The following is a 21,098-nucleotide window of genomic DNA, read 5'->3' on the forward strand; positions in this document are numbered from 1 at the left end:
AATATAATATAACAAATATCATGAAACATTTACATTTTGTCGTCCATTGTATGATTAAAATAAACATAAATGCAAATTTCGCATGTGGAAGAAGTAAGTACACCCTTGGCTCTAATAGGTGGTATCTACAAAATGTAAATGTTTCATGATATTTGTTGTATTATATCACCTTTATCTATTAATATTGTTGAAATGAAGATCAAATAGCTGTATGTTGAAATATGTTGAAAAAGTCAAAACTTTACATGGGGTGTACTTACTTTTTCACGTCACTGTATACCCCATCGGGAGTTGATGACATATGCCAAGTTTCATTTTTTTTCGTTGTGCGCTTTCGAAGAAAATAATGTCCAAATTTTCTCCTTTAATCCAATATGGCTGCCATACCATGTGACCTAATATGTCAGGGTTAGCAATAAAATATTATCCACAGGAGTCCCTCCTATGTTTCGTATTTTCGACCTTTCGCAAGGTTTCGCATTGATGGAGCAAGCGTTTGCAAAGAAAAACATTTTTATACGAAAATATATAGACGCGGACACACACACACAGACACAGACAGACAAACACACAGACAGGGTCAATGCAATAGTTTTGCATCCCCTTTGGGGCGGGACTACCAAATCTGGATGAGTAAGCAACACTGGAACTTTTCTGTAAGTGCGTCCATATTGCTCTCACAATTTAACTGTGCACATCATTGATTCAGCAAACTATGAAACTAGGTGTGTCAAACATGCATAGTTTGCCATTGCCACCGTTGGTGACCTGCATGGTGGCAGATAGGTGGCGTTAAGCAATTGGGGTTTTGATTGTGGTGGTAAAGTTTGTCTGTCTATCAGTCTGTCTACCACCGTCTGTCTGTCTATCAGTCTATTTGTATCATCGAAGAAATACTTCATTTCAATTGAATTTTATATTTTGAACCTGTAGAATACAAATTGGAACATAAATCGGAACACGAATCAGAACATGAACCTGCAGTTTAAACGAACTTTGATGAATACATAGTTTAGTTAGACGTATAAATAACGTGTGGAACACAAACTCTGGCTTTGAATTTGGACAAATTGTACAGTGGTTCGTCCCAAGTGCGGTAAAGCAATTGCTTCAGTCTGTCCAGCTGGCAGCTAAATAAAGTCGAAAATAATTTCAAACAGGAAATGTATTGTTTTTATGGACATTATAAAGGACACAAACAACAGGCACAAATAAATAATTAAAGTGTTAAATAATGTGGTGTGAAAGAGGGTGTATCAATGGCAGTAAACTTGCGACGCAATGTTTGTTTGTTTTTTGTTTTTTTACAGCCTTTAAAACTTTTATTTTATTTGAATTTAATTATAGCCAGCGAAGCCGGTGTTGTCAATAAACGCGTACGTATTATGTCGAAAACCAGATTATGCTGTATCCCCTGGCTTGAGAATTCCGAAGCGCAATGGAGGCCGCCATCTTGCGGATGTGGAAGTATGCATAACAAATTGAAAAACGTTAAATAGGAGTTTCTTTCACCCGTCTTTGTTTGATTCACAATCTTATGCACCTCTAATTGATAATTAAAATACTTTAAGACCAACCTCGGCACGCACGGGCCTGGTTATCTTCAACGAAAATCGTCACCAAACACTGGAACCAATGAGATTCGAGCATTTGTAAAAAATATTTCTAAAACCAAATCACGCAATGGAAGCCACCATCGACCGGATGCGGAAGTTTGCATAAAACAATTGCGAAAAAGTTCAATAGGAGTTTGTTTCACCCGTCTTTGTTTGATTCACAATCTAATGCACCTCTAATTTGTAATTAAAATACGTTAAGACCAACCTCGTTATCTTCAACGAAAATCGTCACCAAACACCGGAACCAATGAGATTCGAGCATTTGAATGCATAAAACAATTGCGAAAAAGTTCAATAGGAGTTTGTTTCACCCGTCTTTGTTTGATTCACAATCGAATGCACCTCTAATTTGTAATTAAAATACGTTAAGACCAACCTCGTTATCTTCAACAAAAATCGTCACCAAACACCGGAACCAATGAGATTCGAGTATTTGAAAAATATTTTTAAAAAGCTTATTACGCGTTTCGGAGGGTGAAAACGGCGTCAAATATTCTAAAATTGACGAAGAATTATTTTTTAGAAATCCCGCGGCCGTAGGGGCTAGTTTTTCACGGCCGGAAATATCCGAAGTTGAGACGGAATTCACCGAATTAATCAAGAAGTAAATTTTATCAATTTTCATCTCATCCAGAATGCAAATGGTACCTACTACACCTACTACACCTACCTACTACCAACTACCTAACCTACTGATGCCATAGTGATGGGTAAAATAGTGGCAAGAGGCTTTGGCTTCGCTGGCTCATTGCGGCTTTGCAGTCGGGTACGAGAAGCCGGCGAAGCCGGTGTTGTCAATAAACGCGGACGTATTATGTCGAAAACCAGATTATGCTGTATCCCTTGGCTTGAGAATTCCAAAGCGCAATGGAGGCCGCCATCTTGCGGATGCAGAAGTATACATAACAAATTGAAAAACGTTCAAGAGGAGTTTCTTTCACCCGTCTTTGTTTGATTCACAATCTTATGCACCTCTAATTGATAATTAAAATACTTTAAGACCAACCTCGGCCCACACGGGCCTGGTTATCTTCAACGAAAAGCGTCACCAAACACCGGAACCAATGAGATTCGAGCATTTGAAAAAATATTTCTAAAACCAAATCACGCAATGGAGGCCGCCATCGACCGGATTCGGAAGTTTGCATAAAACAATTGCGAAAAAGTTTAATAGGAGTTTGTTTCACACATCTTTGTTTGATTCACAATCTAATGCACCTCTAATTTGTAATTAAAATACGTTAAGACCAACCTCGTTATCTTCAACCAAAATCGTCACCAAACACCGGAACCAATGAGATTCGAGCATTTGAATGCATAAAACAATTGCGAAAAAGTTCAATAGGAGTTTGTTTCACCCGTCTTTGTTTGATTCACAATCCAATGCACCTCTAATTTGTAATTAAAATACGCTAAGACCAACCTCGTTATCTTCAACGAAAATTGTCACCAAACAACGAAAATTGTCAGCAAACAACGAAAATTGTCACCAAACACCAATGAGATTCGAGCATTTGAAAAATATTTTTTTAAAGCTTATTACGCATTTCGGAGGGTGAAAACGGCGTCAAATATTCAAAAATTGATGAAGAATTATTTTTTAGAAATCTTGCGGCCGTCGGGGATAGTTTTTCATGGCCGGAAATATCCGAAGTTGAGACGGAATTCACCGAATTAATCAAGAAGTAAATTTTATCAATTTTAATCTCATCCAGAATGCAAATGGTACCTACTACACCGACTACACCTACTACACCTACTACACTGACGGTACCTACAACACCTACCTACTACCAACTACTTAACCTACTGATGCCACAGTGATGGGTAAAATAGTGGCAAGAGGCTTTGGCTTCGCCGGCTCATTGCGGCTTTGCAGTCGGGTACTAGTGTGGTGCTGCGCACACACGACTCGATTGCCAGAGAGGTAGGCCACAACGCGTTGGTAATACAAAGAGTCTTTATTCAAAGCTCGCACTTCAGCACTGGGCGGGCTCAAGCTTAGAGCCCGCATATATGTGCCGAGGTCACGCCTAGTCCCCGGGCGTGGCCGATCGGTCGAAAGGAGGGGCATGTGCTTTCGCTCCCCACCTGGACGCTCGCGCCACACACTGGTGCGCGGAATTATTGCCCCTTGTGCCCGCCACACGTGCACCCCCAGAATTCCCGCGCACCTGAAGGGTGAGTTTGCGGGGAAGCCGGATGACACGGCCGAAACGCCCCCTGGCGATGGGTGCAGGGCTGGGGGGTAGCGGGACGGTGGGGCTGGGGGGTGCCGGGGGTCCGACTGCCGGGGGGCGGCCTCGACGCGGAGGCAGAGCTGCTTGCGGGGGGTGGTCCGGATCGAGGTGGGCCGGCTTGAGGCGGTCCACGGAGATGCAATCCGGGGCACCGCCGATGTCGATGGTGAAAAATTTGTCCCCGGTCTCCAGCACGTGGAAGAGCCCGTCGTACGGGGGCCGTAGCGGTGCCCGGTGGGCGTCGTGCCAGATGAAGACGTACTTTGCCGTGCAAAGCCCCGGGGCGACGTGGGAAGGCGGGCAACCGTGGTGTGCCGTCGGCAACGGGGCGAACCTCCGGGCGGTCTCCTGAAGGGCGGAGCGCTGTTGCGCCGCAGACCAAGGAGCCGTGGAGTCGGGGATAAATTCACCCGGTACCCGCAGTGGTTGCCCGAAGACCAGCCCCGCCGAGGACGCGCGCAGGTCGTCCTTGGGCGCCGTCCTGAGGCCCAGCAGGACCCAGGGGTGTCTGTCGACCCAGCCGCCGTCGCGGAGGCTGGCCCGGAGCGCGGCCTTCATTGAGCGATGAAAGCGCTCGCACAGGCCATTGGCCTGGGGGTGGTAGGCCGTGGTGCGGTGTAGTTTCACACCGAGCCCTTGCGCCACCACGGCCCAGAGCTCCGAGGTGAACTGGGGGCCGCGGTCGGACGAGATGTCCGAGGGGGCACCGAACCGGGCAGCCCAAGTGGTGACGAAGGCTTGCGCCACATCAGCCGCAGACGTCGCCGCCAATGGGACGGCTTCCGGCCACCGTGTGGTGCGGTCCACCATGGTGAGGAGGTGGGTGAACCCCCGCGAGGGGGGCAGAGGTCCCACCAAGTCGATGTGCACATGGTCGAACCGACGCTCGGGCACCGCAAACGGGGCCAACGGGGCCTGGGTGTGGCGGTGGACCTTTGCGCGCTGGCACGTGAGGCACGTCCTGGCCCAGTCGCGAACGTCCTTCCGGAGGTCATGTCAGATGAACTTCGCCACGACGAGCTTCTGGGATGCCTTCGTGCCCGGGTGGGACAGGCCGTGGATGGCGTCGAAAACTGGGCGCCGCCAGCCAGCGGGCACGATGGGGCAAGGCCGGCCGAGGGAGACGTCGCATAGGAGGGCCGCGCCCGCGGCGTCGAACGGCACCTCAGTGACGCAGAGGCCCGTGACGGCAGTCCTCAAGGCCTGGACGCCGGGGTCGGCGGTCTGGTCCTCCGCCATCCGGGCATAGTCGACCCCGAGGTGGACCGCGAGCACGACGGACCGGGAAAGGCAATCCGCCACCGGGTTGTCTTTACCCGCCACGTGACGGATGTCCGTCGTGTACTCAGACACGGCAGAGAGGTGACGCTGCTGCCGTGCCGACCATGGCTCGGCGACCTTGGCCATCGCGAACACAAGGGGCTTGTGGTCGACGAAAGCCATGAACGGCCGGCCCTCCAACAGATGGCGGAAGTGTCGGACTGCCAGGTGGAGCACGAGCAGCTTGCGGTCGAAGGTGCTACAGCGGCGTTCGTGCGGGCGAAGCTGCCGGCTAAAAAACGCCAGCGGTTGCCAAGCACCATTGGAATCTCCCGCGATGAAGCTATCTCTGAGGGCCTTTCACTCACTCACCGCAGGCAGGTAGGTGGTCTTTCTGTCTTCTACCGACTCCTCTCCGGCCTTGCTCCCCCAGCTCTTTCTGTCTTCTATCGACCATGCACCCACTGCTCGTGCACCGCGCCCACCGCGTAGTCCGACGCGTCGGTGGTGAGGGCAATCGGTGCATCAGGTGCCGGGTGTGCCAGCATGGTGGCGTTGGCCAGGGCCAGCTTTGTGCCCGCAAATGCCGTGGTCATCGGCGCCGAGCAGGTGATGTCACCTTTGCCATGCTTGCCCCGGAGGGCCTCGTGCAAGGGGTGGAGGAGCTGGGCGACATTGGGCACGAAACGGTGGTAAAAATTTACCATGCCCAGGAACTCCTGGAGCCCCTTGATCGTGCGGGGCCGCGGGAAATCCCTGACCGCCTCCACCTTGGCCGGTAAAATGACGGCCCCGTGCCTGGTGATGTGGTGCCCCAAGAAGTCGATGGTGGCGATGCCGAAACGGCACTTGGCGGGGTTGATGATTAGGCCATGCTGGCCCAGGCGTTCGAAGAGCGTGCGGAGGTGGAGCAGGTGCTACTCCCGGGACGCGCTCGCGACCAGGATGTCATCCAGGTAGACAAACAGGAAAGGTAAGTCACGCAAGATGCTGTCCATATGCCGTTGGAACGCCTGGGCCGCATTCTTCAACCCGAAAGGCATTCTCAGGAACTCGAAGAGGCCGAAAGGGGTAATGACGGCCGTCTTTGGGATGTCGTCCGGTTGGACGGGGACCTGGTGGTAGCCCCGGATGAGGTCCACCTTGGAAAACACGGTCGTGTTTGCCAACCGGGCGGAAAAGTCCTGGATATGGGGAACCGGGTAGCGGTCGGGGGTGGTGGCATCATTGAGCCGGCGGTAGTCCCCACACAGCCGCCATCCTCCGCCGGGCTTCTTTCTTTTTTTTTTTCTCTTTTTTTTTTTTTTGTATACAAGATCGAGGCTCGTGAAAGAGCGAACATTAATCACACAGAAAGACAAACCGACACATAAAACATATAACATCGGGAGCGGTAGACAAGATGGGGAGAGAGGGGGAAGGACACAAACACAACATTTGAGAGCAGGGACCGAGAGACATGGAGACATCGAGAGATCTGAGAGAGGGCGAGGGCTTTGGGGGGGGGGCATGGGAAGGGGGCAGTGGGAGAGGTATAAAACATATGGACACTGCCAGGACTTCCAGGAAAGAAGTTGGAATTTCAAACAAGGTGGATCTGGGGTGAATTAGCGGGGGTAGAAAAGATCAAGGTTTTGGATGGGGGAAGATAAGAGATGGTGGTGAACAGCTGTTTTAAAAACCTGGAGGGAGGAGTGGGATTGAAGGGAGTGTGGGAGTTTGTTCCAGAGGCCGGCGGCCCGACCGTGGGGATATGGTGCTCCACCCCGTGGGCTTCGGCACAATGTGCAGAGGAGAAGCCCAAGCGCTGTTGGAGCGCCGTACGATCCCCAGCCACTCCAGCGTGGCGAACTCCGCTTTCGCCACCGCGAGCTTCATGGGCTCGAGTCGGCGTGCCCGGGCATAGACCGGCGGCCCGACCGTGGGGATATGGTGCTCCACCCCGTGTTTAACGGCCGCCGCTGAGAAGGTGGGCTGTGTGAGGGCCGGGAAACTGGCGAGGAGGCGGGTAAAGTCGTCCGCTGCCGGAAGCGTGCAAACTAAACTCGCCGGGACAGAACCCTCCAGCAAGCCGCTTGGCAAGCCGCTCGGTGAGCCGCTCAGTGAGCCGCTCAACGAGCCGCTCAGCGAACAAGCGAGCGAGCTGAAGGTTTCGGCCTGGACGAGCCGTCTGCGCTTCACGTCGACCAACAGCCCATTCGCACATAGGAAGTCCGCACCGAGCAGTGCCATTGGCACGCTGGCGGTCACGAACGACCATTGAAAGCGCTGCCCTCTGAACCGCAGGGAGAGGCAACGCTTCCCAAATGTGCGGATGGGTGTACCGTTGGTGGCAAGCAAAGTGGGGCCCCGGCCCGCGGTTTGCTTGTCGGACATGGAGGCGGGGAGGACGCTTACCTGCGCTCCTATGTCTCAAAGAAAACAGCGCCCGGACAAGGTGTCCGTGATGAAAAGGAGGCTGCCGGAATGGCCGATGCTCATGGCCGCAAGTGAGCGCCGGTCGTTTCCCGACTCGACAAAAGAGCATGGCGGGCGACATGTTTTAGCCTGGCGGCCGAACCTGGCATGGTAGTAGCACCAGGTTTGCGGCGGTAACGGCCGCGGCGGCCATGCCGGCGGCGGTGGTGGTGGCGGCGGCGGTAGTGGACGGGGCATAGCAGCGGCCACGAGGGAAGTCGGGAGCGCTGGAGCCTCCGCGCCAGGATCCACTACGGCAGCACCGTACACCGACCGCGTGTCGCAGGCCGCAAAATACTTGTCGGCCTCTCCAGCCAGGGCGCGGGGTTCCTTTATTTTGGAACCAGCCAGCCTGAGGCGTACCTGTGCGGGTAGCTGGCGTAGGAAAAGTGCCCGGAATAAGAAATCCGGGGGCTGGTCTCCAAGCAGGGACAGCATGGAATCCATCCGGACGGATGGTCGTGTGCCGCCGAGGGCGGGAAGGTCCAGGAGGCGGTCGGCCCGTTCGATCTCCGTGAGCCCGAACGTGGTGATGAGGAGACATTTGAGCGCCTCGTACCTGCTGTCGCCCGGCAGGCGCCGAAGGATGGACACGACTCGGGCGGCAGTGCCGGGCCCGAGGGCGGCGACCACGTGGTAGTACCGGGTCTCGTCCACCGTTATGCCTCGGAGTTGGAATTGAGCTTCTGCCTGCAAAAACCAAACGTCGGCCTGCGCTTCCCAAAACTTGGGGAGTTTGACTGCGACGGCATTGGTAGCCATGGCGCGTTCGGTGGTCAGAAACGGCTGAACCAATCGGGGTCACCAGTGTCGTGCTGTGCACACACGACTCGATTGCCAGAGAGGTAGGCCACAACGCGTTGGTAATACAAAGAGTCTTTATTCAAAGCTCGCACTTCAGCACTGGGCGGGCTCGAGCTTTGAGCCCGCATATATGTGCCGAGGCCACGCCTAGTCCCCGGGCGTGGCCGATCGGTCGAAAGGCGGGGCATGTGCTTTCGCTCCCCGCCTTGACGCTCGCGCCACCCACTGGTGCGCGGAATTATTGCCCCTTGTGCCCGCCACACTAGTATATTTAAATACTGTAGAACACAAATTGCCTTGTTTGCACTTCTAAAAACCTTCAATTTAGCAGTACTTGGGATAATTTGACGCCGTCTGGGTAAATCAAATAGCGAGATTCAGACAAAATGGTGGTGTCTCGTGAAGCAACCACAGAGATAACTTCGTCCAAATAAAATCTCTGTTTCGTGCATCGTTTTTTTTCAAAGATTGTTCAAAAAACGTGAGTGTCTCTAAGAAAAATAGGCAGAGGGTTTGTTATTGAACAAATGCATGGACAAACTTCAATGGTGATGAAAAAATCAAATTTGTCTCTCGGGTTCTACGAACTCTCTAGTTTCCATTAGGTTTCTCTTTGTTTAAAGTTCACACTATTTTAAACAAATGCCGATTCTGGTGAAATGTTGCAGTTACAGAAACTGTGCAACTGGTGTTCACTGACAGCATTTATGACAAGACACCTGTAAATTATGGAGCATATTATAACTTTACCAAACATGTTAATACAACATTGCTCAACCTTTTATTCCAAGCTAAGGTGTGGTGGCCATTGGCACAAATACAACGACACACCTTGACCTGGTCTAACAGGATAATTTACTTCGGCAACTAAATCCCGATTATCTTGCACAAACCTGTCCCACCCTTTAGCAGGTAAAAGAGCAGGTGAAATGCCACTTAAATTTCCATATGTTGTTACAGAGGTGGATAAGTCAATCTCACCTTTTACCTGTGTTGGCATTTGGAATTAAATGTAGTTCTGATTTTACTCTCTTTCTCATTTTATTCTAAAACAAATGATCATCGCATTCCCTGTAAAAGTTCAGTGAAAGAATCATTAGGTGAAAATAGACTGGAACCTCACTGATTCTGTTGCATGAAAACTTTTCACACATCTCCTCAGCAACAGACTAAAAGTTTCCTGAGATTCAATACATGACCAAAAGTATGCGGACACCCGAACATCACACATCTCATTCCAAAATCATGGGCATTAATATTGAGTTGGTCCCCCCTTTGCTGCTATAACAGCCTCCACTCATCTGGGAAGGCTTTCCACTAGATGTTGGAACATTGCTGCAGGGATTTGCTTCCATTCTGCCACAAGAGCATTAGTGAGGTCGGGCACTGATGTTGGGCGATTAGGCCTGGCTCGCAGTCGGCGTTCCAATTCATCCCAAAGTTGTTCAATGGGGTTGAGGTCAGGGCTATGTGCAGGACAGTCAAGTTCTTCCACACTGATCTCGACAAACCATTTCTGTATGGACCTCGCTTTGTGCACGGGGGCATTGACATGCTGAAACAGGAAAGGGCCTTCCCCAAACTGTTGCCACAAATTTGGAAGCACACAATCATCTAGAATGTCATTGTATGCTGTAGCATAAAGATTTCCCTTCACTGGAACTTGGAGGCCAAGCCTGAACCATGAAAAACAGCCCTAGACCATTATTCCCCCTCCATCAAACTTTACAGTTGGCACTATGCATTCAGGCAGGTGGCGTTCTCCTGGCATCCGCCAAACCCAGATTCTTCCGTCGGACTGCCAGATGGTGAAGCGAGATTCATCACTTCAGAGAACGTGTTTCCACTGCTCCAGAGTCCAATGGTGGTGAGCTTTACACCACTCCAGCCGACGCTTGGCATTGCGCATGGTGATCTTAGACTTGTGTGCGGTTGCTTGGCCATGGAAACCCATTTCATGAAGCTCCCGACGAACAGTTGTTGTGCTGACGTTGCTTCCCGAGGCAGTTTGGAAATCGGTAGTGAGTGTTGCAACCGAGGAGAGACGATTCTTGCGTGCTATGCGCTTCAGCACTCAGTGGTCCCATTCTGTGAGCTTGTGTGGCCTACCACCTCGTGGCTGAGCTGTTGTTGCTTCCAGACGTTTCCACTTCACAATAACAGCACTTTCAGTTGATCAGAGCAGCTCTAGCAGGGCAGAAATTTGACGAAACTGAATTGTTGGAAAGGTGGCATCCTCTGACGGTGCCCTGGAGAATGCCACTGAGCTCTTCAGTACAGCCCATTATACTGCCAATGTTTGTCTATGGAGATTGCATGGCTGTGTGCTTGATTATATATACCTGTCAGAATGGGTGTGGCTGAAACAGTCGAATCCACAAACTAGAAGGGGTGTCCGCATACTTTAGGTCATGTATTGTAGCTCCATCCAGGAAATCATCCCTTATTAAGTAGTATAGAAAGCTACTCTCACCTGATGACATCCTCTCAAAAGTCTGACTTGCATCATACACATACAACTTGTGCACATATCACAATATACCGATACTCCTTTTACAATAATTTTCTGTGGTTGATCAATTTCAGCTCAAATTGCATTTGCAAAAGAGTAAAACAAGAAAGATGCCTGCGCATACTTGAGAAATCCCAATAAACAATCGTTTCCATGGAACCAGAAATTTGGTGGCAACATACATGATGACAGAAGAAGGATTGACCAATATGCTCCAGTCTGTGTCCAGGAAGCTTCACATTTTGGATGTGGAAGTGTCATTATGTGGGGTGCTATTGCTGAACCTTTGGCACCAACATTTTCCATGTTCATGGAAACGTGACGGCAGATCTATACATTCATGACATCTTACAGCAACGTGTTGCCGAACCATCAACAAAATAGTCCAGGAAAATTAATTTCGTCCCTAATACCTGCTGTTGGTGTGTTTTCTCCCTCTAATTCTACTCTTCCCTTTGTTCTTTGTTCCAGCTCCTCCACGAACCTAGACATTGTATCCAAAAAAATGCTCTTGCTCACAGGGCCATTCAAACAAGGAATGTTCTTGTAAATGCCAACGTTAACGTCATGACACTGGCCTGCCATCTCACCAGATTTAAATCAAATTGGACAACTCCTGGTACATCATTGATTGGCACATTTGAACAATGCCAAGACAGACACAGACACCCTATGAGGTGGAGCAGGAACTGATTCAGGAATGAAATGCCATTCCTCAGGCTTGTGCATACGTGTCTGTATTTTAAAAAATCATTTTCTCAACAAACGTTGGTCCGATTGACACTTAATTTTGCAAAATAGGAGCGCCTCCTCCTGCAAAAAATTTTTATGATAATTATGATGTCATAGGTCACGTGGTACGGACGCCATCTTGGAAAAAGGTTGCACCTCTAAATCTCCGAAACCGCTCAATGGAAAAAAATTGAAACATGGTTCATTGTCAAGTACTCCCCAAAGGGAATAAGATATGTTCATGATGATGTCATCAGCACCTTCATTATGACGTCATAATTCGACAAGTACAACGCTTGACCTGACCAGTATGAATTTAATTTCTCTCTGCAACTGTTAGTCCGATGGAGACAAACTTTTCACCATAGGAGCGACTCTTCCTGTACAAGTTTTAATGATAATTATGACATCATAGGTCATGCGGCACAGGCGCCATCTTGGAAAAATCGAAAAACGTTGCACCTCTCTATCTCCGAAACTGCTCCGTGGAAAAATTGAAACGTGGCTCATTATAAAGAACTCTGCATGGGGAATATGCGTTGCTAACGATGATGTCATTGGTGCCTTAATTATGACGTCATAATTCGACAAGTATAACGCTTAGTCCGATCAGTTTTAAATTTATTGAGTTTTTTTTTTTTTTTTTTTGTTTTTTTTTAATACTGAATCGAGGCTCGTGAAAGAGCTGACATTTACTTCACAAACAAATCAACCAGACAAACAAAATATATAAAAAGAGGGAGCGGAAGACAAGATGGGGAGAGAAGGGGAAGCACACAAACACTTGAGAGCATACAACATTTGAGAGCAGGGAGATGTGTGGGAGGGAGAGGGCTTGGGGGGACGAGGCGTGGGAAGGGGGGGGGGGGTGGGAAAAGTATAAAACACAAGGACACCAAGGACTTCCAGGACAGAAGTTGGTATTTCAAAAAAGTGGAATTGGGATGAAATTAGCGGGGGTAGAAAAGATCAAGGTTTTGGATGGGGGAAGATAAGAGATGGTGGTGAACAGCTGTTTTAAAGACCTGGAGGGTGGAGTGGGATTGAAGAGAGTGAGGGAGTTTGTTCCAGAGGCGGGAGAAAAGAGGAATGAAGGAGTGAAGGTGAGCAGAGACTCTTGATTTTGGCAGTTTAACCATAAGAGGGTTGCAGGCAGATCTTGTGTGACCTGTAGGAATATTTGCGGGACAGAGCTCAGAGAGAGCTGGGGGGCAAGGCCAGAGAGGAGTCGGTAGAAGACGGAAAGACCACCAACCTGCCTGCAGTGAGTGAGTGAGAGGCCCTTGGAGTTAGCTTCATCGCGGGAGATTCCAATTATTCTCAATGCTTTGGTTTCAACAGCGTGAAGATGAGCTAGGTGTGAGGCAGGAGCACCAGCCCAGAGGGGAGAGCAGTATTCCATTGAGCTGTGGATGAAAGCCTTGTATGTGGTGAGGAGCTCAGGTGTGCCAAGGAAGGACTTCGCACGACGGAGGATGCCCAGTCGGCGACTGGCTTTGGAGGCCAGATTTGAAATGTGGTTTTCCCAGGAAAGATCATGGCAGATAGTGAGACCCAAAAGCTTGAGTGACAGAATTTCTTGGAGAGGATTATTCAGAAAGTGGATGGGAGGGTTGTCCAGTCGGTCTTTTCGGAGAGACATCGTAAGAGTGTAAGATTTGTCAGGATTGAAAGACATGTTCCAATTGTTTGCCCAGTCTGTGATTTTGTCCAGGTCTGCAGAGAGTGAGGAGGCTGCAGACTGCCGATCTGAGGGATGAAGAATGGAGCGACAGAGAGTAGAGTCATCAGCAAAGACATAGAGAGGATTTTCAAGAGAGTCAGAGAGATCATTGATGAAGACCAGAAAAAGCACAGGGCCCAGAACACTGCCTTGGGGAACTCCAGCCTGAACAGGAAGAGGAGATGAGAGAAACCCATTCAGGGCCACACGTTGACTACGACTAGAGAGGAAGTCCGCCAGCCATGCGTGGATATTTCCATGGATACCAAAAGAGGAGAGTTTGGTGAGCAAAGCGGGGTGCCAGACCGTATCGAAGGCACGTGATATGTCAAGGGAGACAGCTCTAATTTCCTGTTTGGCATTGAGGACCTCCATCCATTGTTGAGAAAGCAGAAGCAGCATGTCCAGAGTAGAGTGACCAGGTCTGAAACCAAATTGATGATCAGAGATCAAGCCATTGGAGAAGAGGAAAGATTTCATATCTGAAGCAATGATGGATTCCATGACTTTGCTGATAATTAGGAGAAGGCTGATTGGTCTGTAGTTGCTGGGATCTGTTTTTGCACCTTTTTTGTGCAAAGCGGTGATGTTGGCAGATTTTCAAGCAGATGGCAGATAACCTTGAGCAAAAGAGAGGGTGAAGAGAACAGAGAGAGGGAGTGAAAGAGCGGAAGAACAGGATTTTAGGACCCATGGGCTGATGCCGTCAGGTCCAGTTGCAGAATCAGAGTCGAGGGTTGACAGAAACTTTTCCACCTTGTCAGGAGGAAAGGACACAGAGTCCAGGAGCAGCTGGGTACGACTGGGTACGGTGGGTACAGAGAGGGATGGGTTTTGGACACAAGATTTAGAGGCAAACACAGAGTTGAGGCATTCAGCTTTTTCACGTGCAGAGTCAGCCGTGTGGCCATTTGAGGTGAGGGAGGGGATGGAGGGGGAACAAACACCAGAAACAGATTTGACCAGATGCCACCAGGATTGATCTACACAACAATTATATTGGAGAATGTAAATTTATGAACTAAATGGTCACATGGTCTGGCAGCCATATTGGTTCAAAGAAAAATAACGGAAAAAAGCAGAACAGTTGGTTCGCACCAAGTTGATTGTGCGGGTTAAGTAATCCATGAATACCATCTAGTTACTTCTACGTTGAATCGTGGATCATATGTGAAAACATTCGCCACATTGCAGCATTAAGTGATTCGCTCGCAATGACATGGACGTGTAATTAATCTAAATTTACCTCTGTAAGAGATTTGCACCTTATCTGTGTCGCATGATGTCACATAAATAAATGGCATGAAGAACACTCACTTGTTCGGTTTTCTTATGGCAGAGAGTGTATTGTGCAGAATTTGTCATATCACGTATGTGTTATCTCGATAACTGTTCAGGGTCACTCACCCCTCTTGTTACCTCTATGTATTTGTTAACCTCGTGAAATGTGTTCTCTTCCAGGCTGATGAAGCACTTCGGAAAGCACAGATGGAATATGATGGACAATTTGAAACCACAAAGATTCTTCTTCAAGGACTCAAAAAAACACATGTAAGAGGCCACATTGGAGGCTTTGATAAAGGAGTGAAAATGTAAACAGTGGATTGCTTACTACTGGATTAACTGATGAATTTGAAAGTTTGACATTCACACAGATCTGTCCACTGTGATTCCTCAACAGGAAACTCAAGAGGCTGCAATAAATGCTCTTGTGGAGATTCAAATGAACTATCATTCTGAAAGCATGCAGTGTCTGAATAAGCTGAGTGGAGATCTCAAAAGGTATCCTCCATCGAAAAAGACCTAATTGCAAATCTCATTAGAAAACATGTTGGTGGTGGTTCGTCTGCAGCCCGTGCCTGCTGGTTGCATCATTGTTCTGGAGGCTTGGCATTGCCACTGATGCACTGCTCCCTGTTACTACTTTGGAAGGATGACAGGCTGAGTCAACCCTCCTGGTGTTAACGGGGGCTCAAAATCACGACCCTAAAATCTCAAGCCAACCACCTTAACTGTTAAGCCAACCACCTTTACCGTAAAGCCAGCCACCTTAACCATAAAGCCAATCACCTTAAATGTTAATCCAACTACCTTTACCGTAAAGCCAGCCACCTTAACTGTAAAGCCAATCACCTTAACTGTAAAGCCAACCACATTAACCATGAAGCCAAACACATTAACCATGAAGCCAAACACCTTTACCGTAAAGCCAGCCACCTTAAACCACAAAGCCAACCCCCTTAACCGTAAAGCCAACCCCCTTAACCGTAAAAGCCAGCCTCCTTAACCATAAAGCCAACCCCCTTAACCATAAAGCCAGCCCCCTTAACCGTAAAGCCAACCCCCTTAACCGTAAAGCCAACCCCCTTAACCGTAAAAGCCAGCCTCCTTAACCATAAAGCCAGCCTCCTTAACCATAAAGCCAGCCCCCTTAACCATAAAGCCAACCCCCTTAACCGTAAAGCCAACCCCCTTAACCATAAAGCCAGCCCCCTTAAACATAAAGCCAGCCCCCTTAAACATAAAGCCAGCCCCCTTAACCGTAAAGCCAACCCCCTTAACCATAAAAGCCAGCCTCCTTGACCATAAAGCCAACTCCCTTAACCGTAAAAAGCCAGCCTCCTTAACCATAAAGCCAGCCTCCTTAACCGTAAAGCCAGCCCCCTTAACCGTAAAGCCAACCCCCTTAACCGTAAAAGCCAACCACCTTAACCGTAAAGCCAGCCACCTTAATCCACAAAACCAGCCACCTTAAACCACAAAGCCAGCCTCCTTAACCATAAAGCCAGCCCCCTTAACCATAAAGCCAACCACCTTAACCATAAAGCCAACCACCTTAACCCTAAAGCCAATGACCTTAACCGTAAAGCCAACCCCCTTAACCGTAAAAGCCAACCACCTTAACCGTAAAGCCAGCCACCTTAAACCACAAAGCCAGCCACCTTAAACCACAAAGCCAGCATCCTTAACCATAAAGCCAACCCCCTTAACCATAAAAGCCAGCCTCCTTAACCACAAAGCCAGCCTCCTTAACCATAAACCCAGCCCCCTTAACCGTAAAGCCAACCACCTTAACCATAAAGCCAACCACCTTAACCCTAAAGCCAATGACCTTAACCGTAAAGCCAACCACCTTAACCATAAAGCCATCCACCTTTACCGTAAAGCCAACCACCTTAACCGTAAAGCCAACCACCTTAACCGTAAAGCCAACCACCTTAACCTTAAATTATTCATCAACTTCTTTCTAAAACGTTATTTCTGTCTCATTGTAATACAATTGCTGGAAATGGCTGATTTTCCTTGTATTGCTTTGCAGTGGATCATCACAAACCTCACGCGGTTACAAAAGCCAGGAGTTAGACTTTCAATGATGCGGTGCCAAAGCAGGTGAGCTGAACTCCTCTAATGTGAAACCTACTGTGGTCAACTCTGTGAGCTGAACACCTCTAATGTGAAACCTACTGTGGTCAAGTCTGTGAGCTGAACTCCTCTAATGTGAAACCTACTGTGGTCGAGTCTGTGAGCTGAACTCTGTTAATATGAAACCTAATGTGGTCGAGTCTGTGAGCTGAACTCTGTTAATATGAAACCTAATGTGGTCGAGTCTGTGAGCTGAACTCTGTTAATATTGTTGCGGATCTCAGCGTCGGTCTTTTTCCCTTACCAAGGGGGGATTAGTCCCCTTGTCTTTTACTAGCCGACGGGACCCGGGACCTATGACGTCACTCCTGTACAGCGTTAAATAGGGTTTTAGGACTAGGGATTCGCTATTACCTAAGTACTAATGCCGCCCAGAAACGAGGAAATAAGCCCTGCCCGAATCACCGGTGTTGGTGGAGATGCCGAGCGGTAGCGAACCCGTGACCCGAGCCGTTAGCAATGACTAAACCCGATCCGAGCAGTTCGTAATCGTGCCACGCTTACCCAATGGAGGAAATGACTGAAACGGTCGAATTTGGAAGAAAGGAATAACAGAATTTATTTACACTTTGTACAATAAGAAGAAGAATAACATTGCAGCCTTAAACAGTCTTAACTTATCCCAACACAAACGGGCCCGTCACACTCAGACACACTCACACGGGGTTGCAGACGAACAGGTCGATGGTCCAGGGATGGCGTCCAGGCAGCTCGCTCTCCGGTCCCCAACTCGCACCGCGGAGTAGATGAACCAGACGGCAGCGGCCAGGAGCTCTCCGCGTGTCGTTCTTGCGCACGGGATTATCACAGGGCAAACGGTATGGCTGGCTTCGGCGGTTACACTCACGGGGCTGCGTACGTAATAAATGGACAGTTCGATACGCGCTTCTCAATCAAGGCTCAAACTGTCATGTGCACGCCGGTCCTCCCAATGCAGTTCTCACACGAGTGCTCCGGATCAGTTCTCTCAATACCAGTTCGCTCCAACTCGTCTCCCAGCCAGACCTCATAACCCAACTGAGGTGGGGGCCTCGTGCCAAGGGTTTTATTGCCACGCCCTTGGAACCCTCTCAAACTCACCAGACATTGCTTGCCACGCCCTATCAAGCCATGCCCACCGAGCTCTGATTGGCTGTTGCTCTTACCGTCACCGCCTTCTGACGTGCTGCTTGTCGCGTCCACACCCCGACCTCGCGCTCCTCCCTCTTTTCAGGCCTACCTCGTGGTTAAACCACCCAGCATAACCAAACCACACAGCATAACCAAACCACACAGCACAACCAAACCACACAGCATAACCAAACCACACAGCATAACCAAACCACCCATTATAACCAAACCAGCGAGCACACCCAAACCACCCAGCATAACCAAACCACACAGCATAACCAAACCACCCAGCATAACTAAACCACACAGCAAACCAAACCACCCAGCATAACCAAACCACCCAGCATAACCAAACCACCCATTATAACCAAACCAGCGAGCACACCCAAACCACCCGGCATAACCAAACCACACAGCATAACCAAACCACCCAGCATAACCAAACCACCCAGCATAACCAAACCACCCAGCATAACCAAACCACCCAGCATAACCAAACCACACAGCACAACCAAACCACACAGCACAACCAAACAACACAGCATAACCAAACCACCCAGCATAACCAAACCACTCAGCAAAACCAAACGACTCAGCACAACCAAATCATACAGCACAACCAAACCACACAGCATAACCAAACCATGCAGCACAACCAAACCATACAGCATAACCAAACCATGCAGCACAACCAAACCATACAGCACAACCAAACCATGCAGCACAACCAAAACACACAGCTCAACCAAACCACCCAACACAACCAAACCACCGAGCACAACCAAATCACCCAGCATAACCAAACCACCGAGCACAACCAAATCACCCAGCATAACCAAACCACCCAACATAACCAAACCACCAAGCACAACCAAATCACACAGCACAACCAAACCACCCAACACAACCAAACCACCGAGCACAACCAAACCACCCAACACAACCAAACCACCGAGCACAACCAAATCACCCAGCATAACCAAAACCAAACCACACAGTATAACCAAAAAACCCAGCATAACCAAACCACCCAGCACAACCAAACCACCCAGCACAACCAAACCAGCAAGCACACCCAAACCACCTGGCACAACCAAACCACCCAGCATAACCAAAACCAAACCACACAGTATAACCAAAAAACCCAGCATAACCAAACCACCCAGCACAACCAAACCACCCAGCACAACCAAACCAGCAAGCACACCCAAACCACCTGGCACAACCAAACCACCCAGCATAACCAAACCACCCAGCATAACCAAACCACCCAGCATAACCAAACCACACAGCACAACCAAACCACCCAGCATAACCAAACCAGCGAGCACACCCAAAGCACACAGCATAACCAAACCACTCAGCACAACCAAACCACCCAGCATAACCAAACCAGCGAGCACACCCAAACCACCCGGCACAACCTAATCACCCAGCACAACCAAACCACTCAGCACAACAAAACCACCCCGCACACCAAACCACCCAGCATAACTAAACCACACAGCAAACCAAACCACCCAGCATAACCAAACCACCCAGCATAACCAAACCACCCAGCATAACAAAACCACACAGCACAACCAAACCACACAGCATAACCAAACCACCCAGCACAACCAAACCATTCAGCACAGCCAAACCACACAGCACAACCAAACCATTCAGCACAACCAAGCAACTCAGCACAACCAAACCATTCAGCATAAACAAACCACTCAGCACAACCAAGCAACTCAGCACAACCAAACAAATCCAAGGCAAGGCACGTTTGAGTAGGCCGAAATAAAATGGCAGCTTAACAGCACTGGTCGCAGGTAGACTGAGGTGCAGTGGGCTGACCAAGATGGTGGGCCGCCATATTGGTGGGCCGCCTTATTGGTAAGCCCCCACATCAGGTTTTTTTCTTACGAGCACCTCGTTAATCATCTTTAAAAAGGGTGTTATAACACACCAATACACCTAGTTTTCATCTTTACAATCTGTTGGAGATCCAGGTCTATGCATGCAAGGTTTGTGGCCGCCAGGTTTCATGGTTTTGGAGTTATGGAGGAGACAGACGGACGGACGGACACTGCCTTGTATTATCATATATTCAGGTTGTAACAAGAAAATATGGAAAAACGTCAAGGGGATGAATACTTTCTGAAGGCACTGTATACGGCATAATATGTTTGTTTAACTCTACTCGCCTATTTATCCTGTAATGTTGAATATTTTGGTTCTTTTCTTGAAGTATATGTGACATGTTCTTTAAAAATCATTCTTTTTCAGGCACGATACAAGATTTCGGACAAGCTGGCAATTTCCTTCATCATCACGAGCAGGTGGCTGGTTCCTTCAGTAATTCCTATTTTAAAATTTAAAAAAATCTGCATGATTTCATTTTCAAATGCTTAATACACGTTTATTTTGCCACAGACAATGCAAACAATTTTGTCTGTCTTTGTGATCAATTGCTCCAAATTCTTCAACCATTCTTAGTTATCACAGACACGCCATACAGTACAATTGTACCACAATGGTAGACGGATTGGAGGATCTAAAAGGATCGGTCATTACTCTGTCCCATATGATGCTGTGACAAGTTGGAGAAGAGCATTTCAAGTTAATGACCAAAGATTACCTTTTGAGGGTAATGACCAAACTTTTGCTGAATGTGCCAAATGTGAAATTTATTTTTATTGCCGTTCAATGCAAGGAGTTAATGGGTTGCAGACAAGGGCATTCTACAGTTATCAAATGGTACAGGTCCCCATCGTACATAAGGTGCATTCAAGTTTTTTGTTTTCTTTCAATCGCTTCCTGGAATTGTTTTCTTTCACTTGTCTCTCTATCATCAGGTGTGTTGTGAGAATATTTTTGGTACGAGGGATGAGATGTGGTGCTTTTGTGCTTTGAAATTGTTGTACTTCAAATGTTGGGTCAATAAAAGTACAACTCTGACTCACCATGTAAAATGAGATGTTTTATCAATAGTTAATTCTCCTAATCACCAATACTTCATCTGTACTGAGAGTACAGTGTGTTTCTCATTCGCCTAAAACACACATCAACAACAGTGACATCGCATGGCCAATGTATCACACTGCTTCATTTTCCATAATCCAACAATGATAGCAACCAACAAAATGGCATTAACAGCCTCACTGGCAAAGTTTTAAAAGGTGTGTGTGTGTGTGTGTGTGTGTGTGTGTGTGTGTGTGTGTGTGTGTGTG

The 21,098-nt window shown here is 48.4% G+C and overlaps 1 protein-coding gene across 1 annotated transcript in view; it reads left to right on the forward strand.

Moving 5' to 3' along the window:
• Positions 1-20,826, forward strand: part of LOC137432736 (endophilin-B1) — a 47,728-nt gene extending 26,902 nt beyond the window's left edge. Inside the window, exons 6-9 of the mRNA XM_068124882.2 lie at positions 14,809-14,898; positions 15,029-15,129; positions 16,667-16,737; positions 20,155-20,826. Of these exons, the coding sequence (XP_067980983.2) occupies positions 14,809-14,898; positions 15,029-15,129; positions 16,667-16,721 (246 nt within the window). The 3' untranslated portion in view covers positions 16,722-16,737; positions 20,155-20,826. The remainder of the gene's footprint in view (positions 1-14,808; positions 14,899-15,028; positions 15,130-16,666; positions 16,738-20,154) is intronic.
• Positions 20,827-21,098: the final 272 nt, after the last annotated feature.

The sequence above is a fragment of the Myxine glutinosa genome, chromosome 8 (assembly GCF_964187855.1).
Source record: "Myxine glutinosa chromosome 8, kmMyxGlut1.1, whole genome shotgun sequence".
NCBI lineage: Eukaryota > Metazoa > Chordata > Myxini > Myxiniformes > Myxinidae > Myxine > Myxine glutinosa.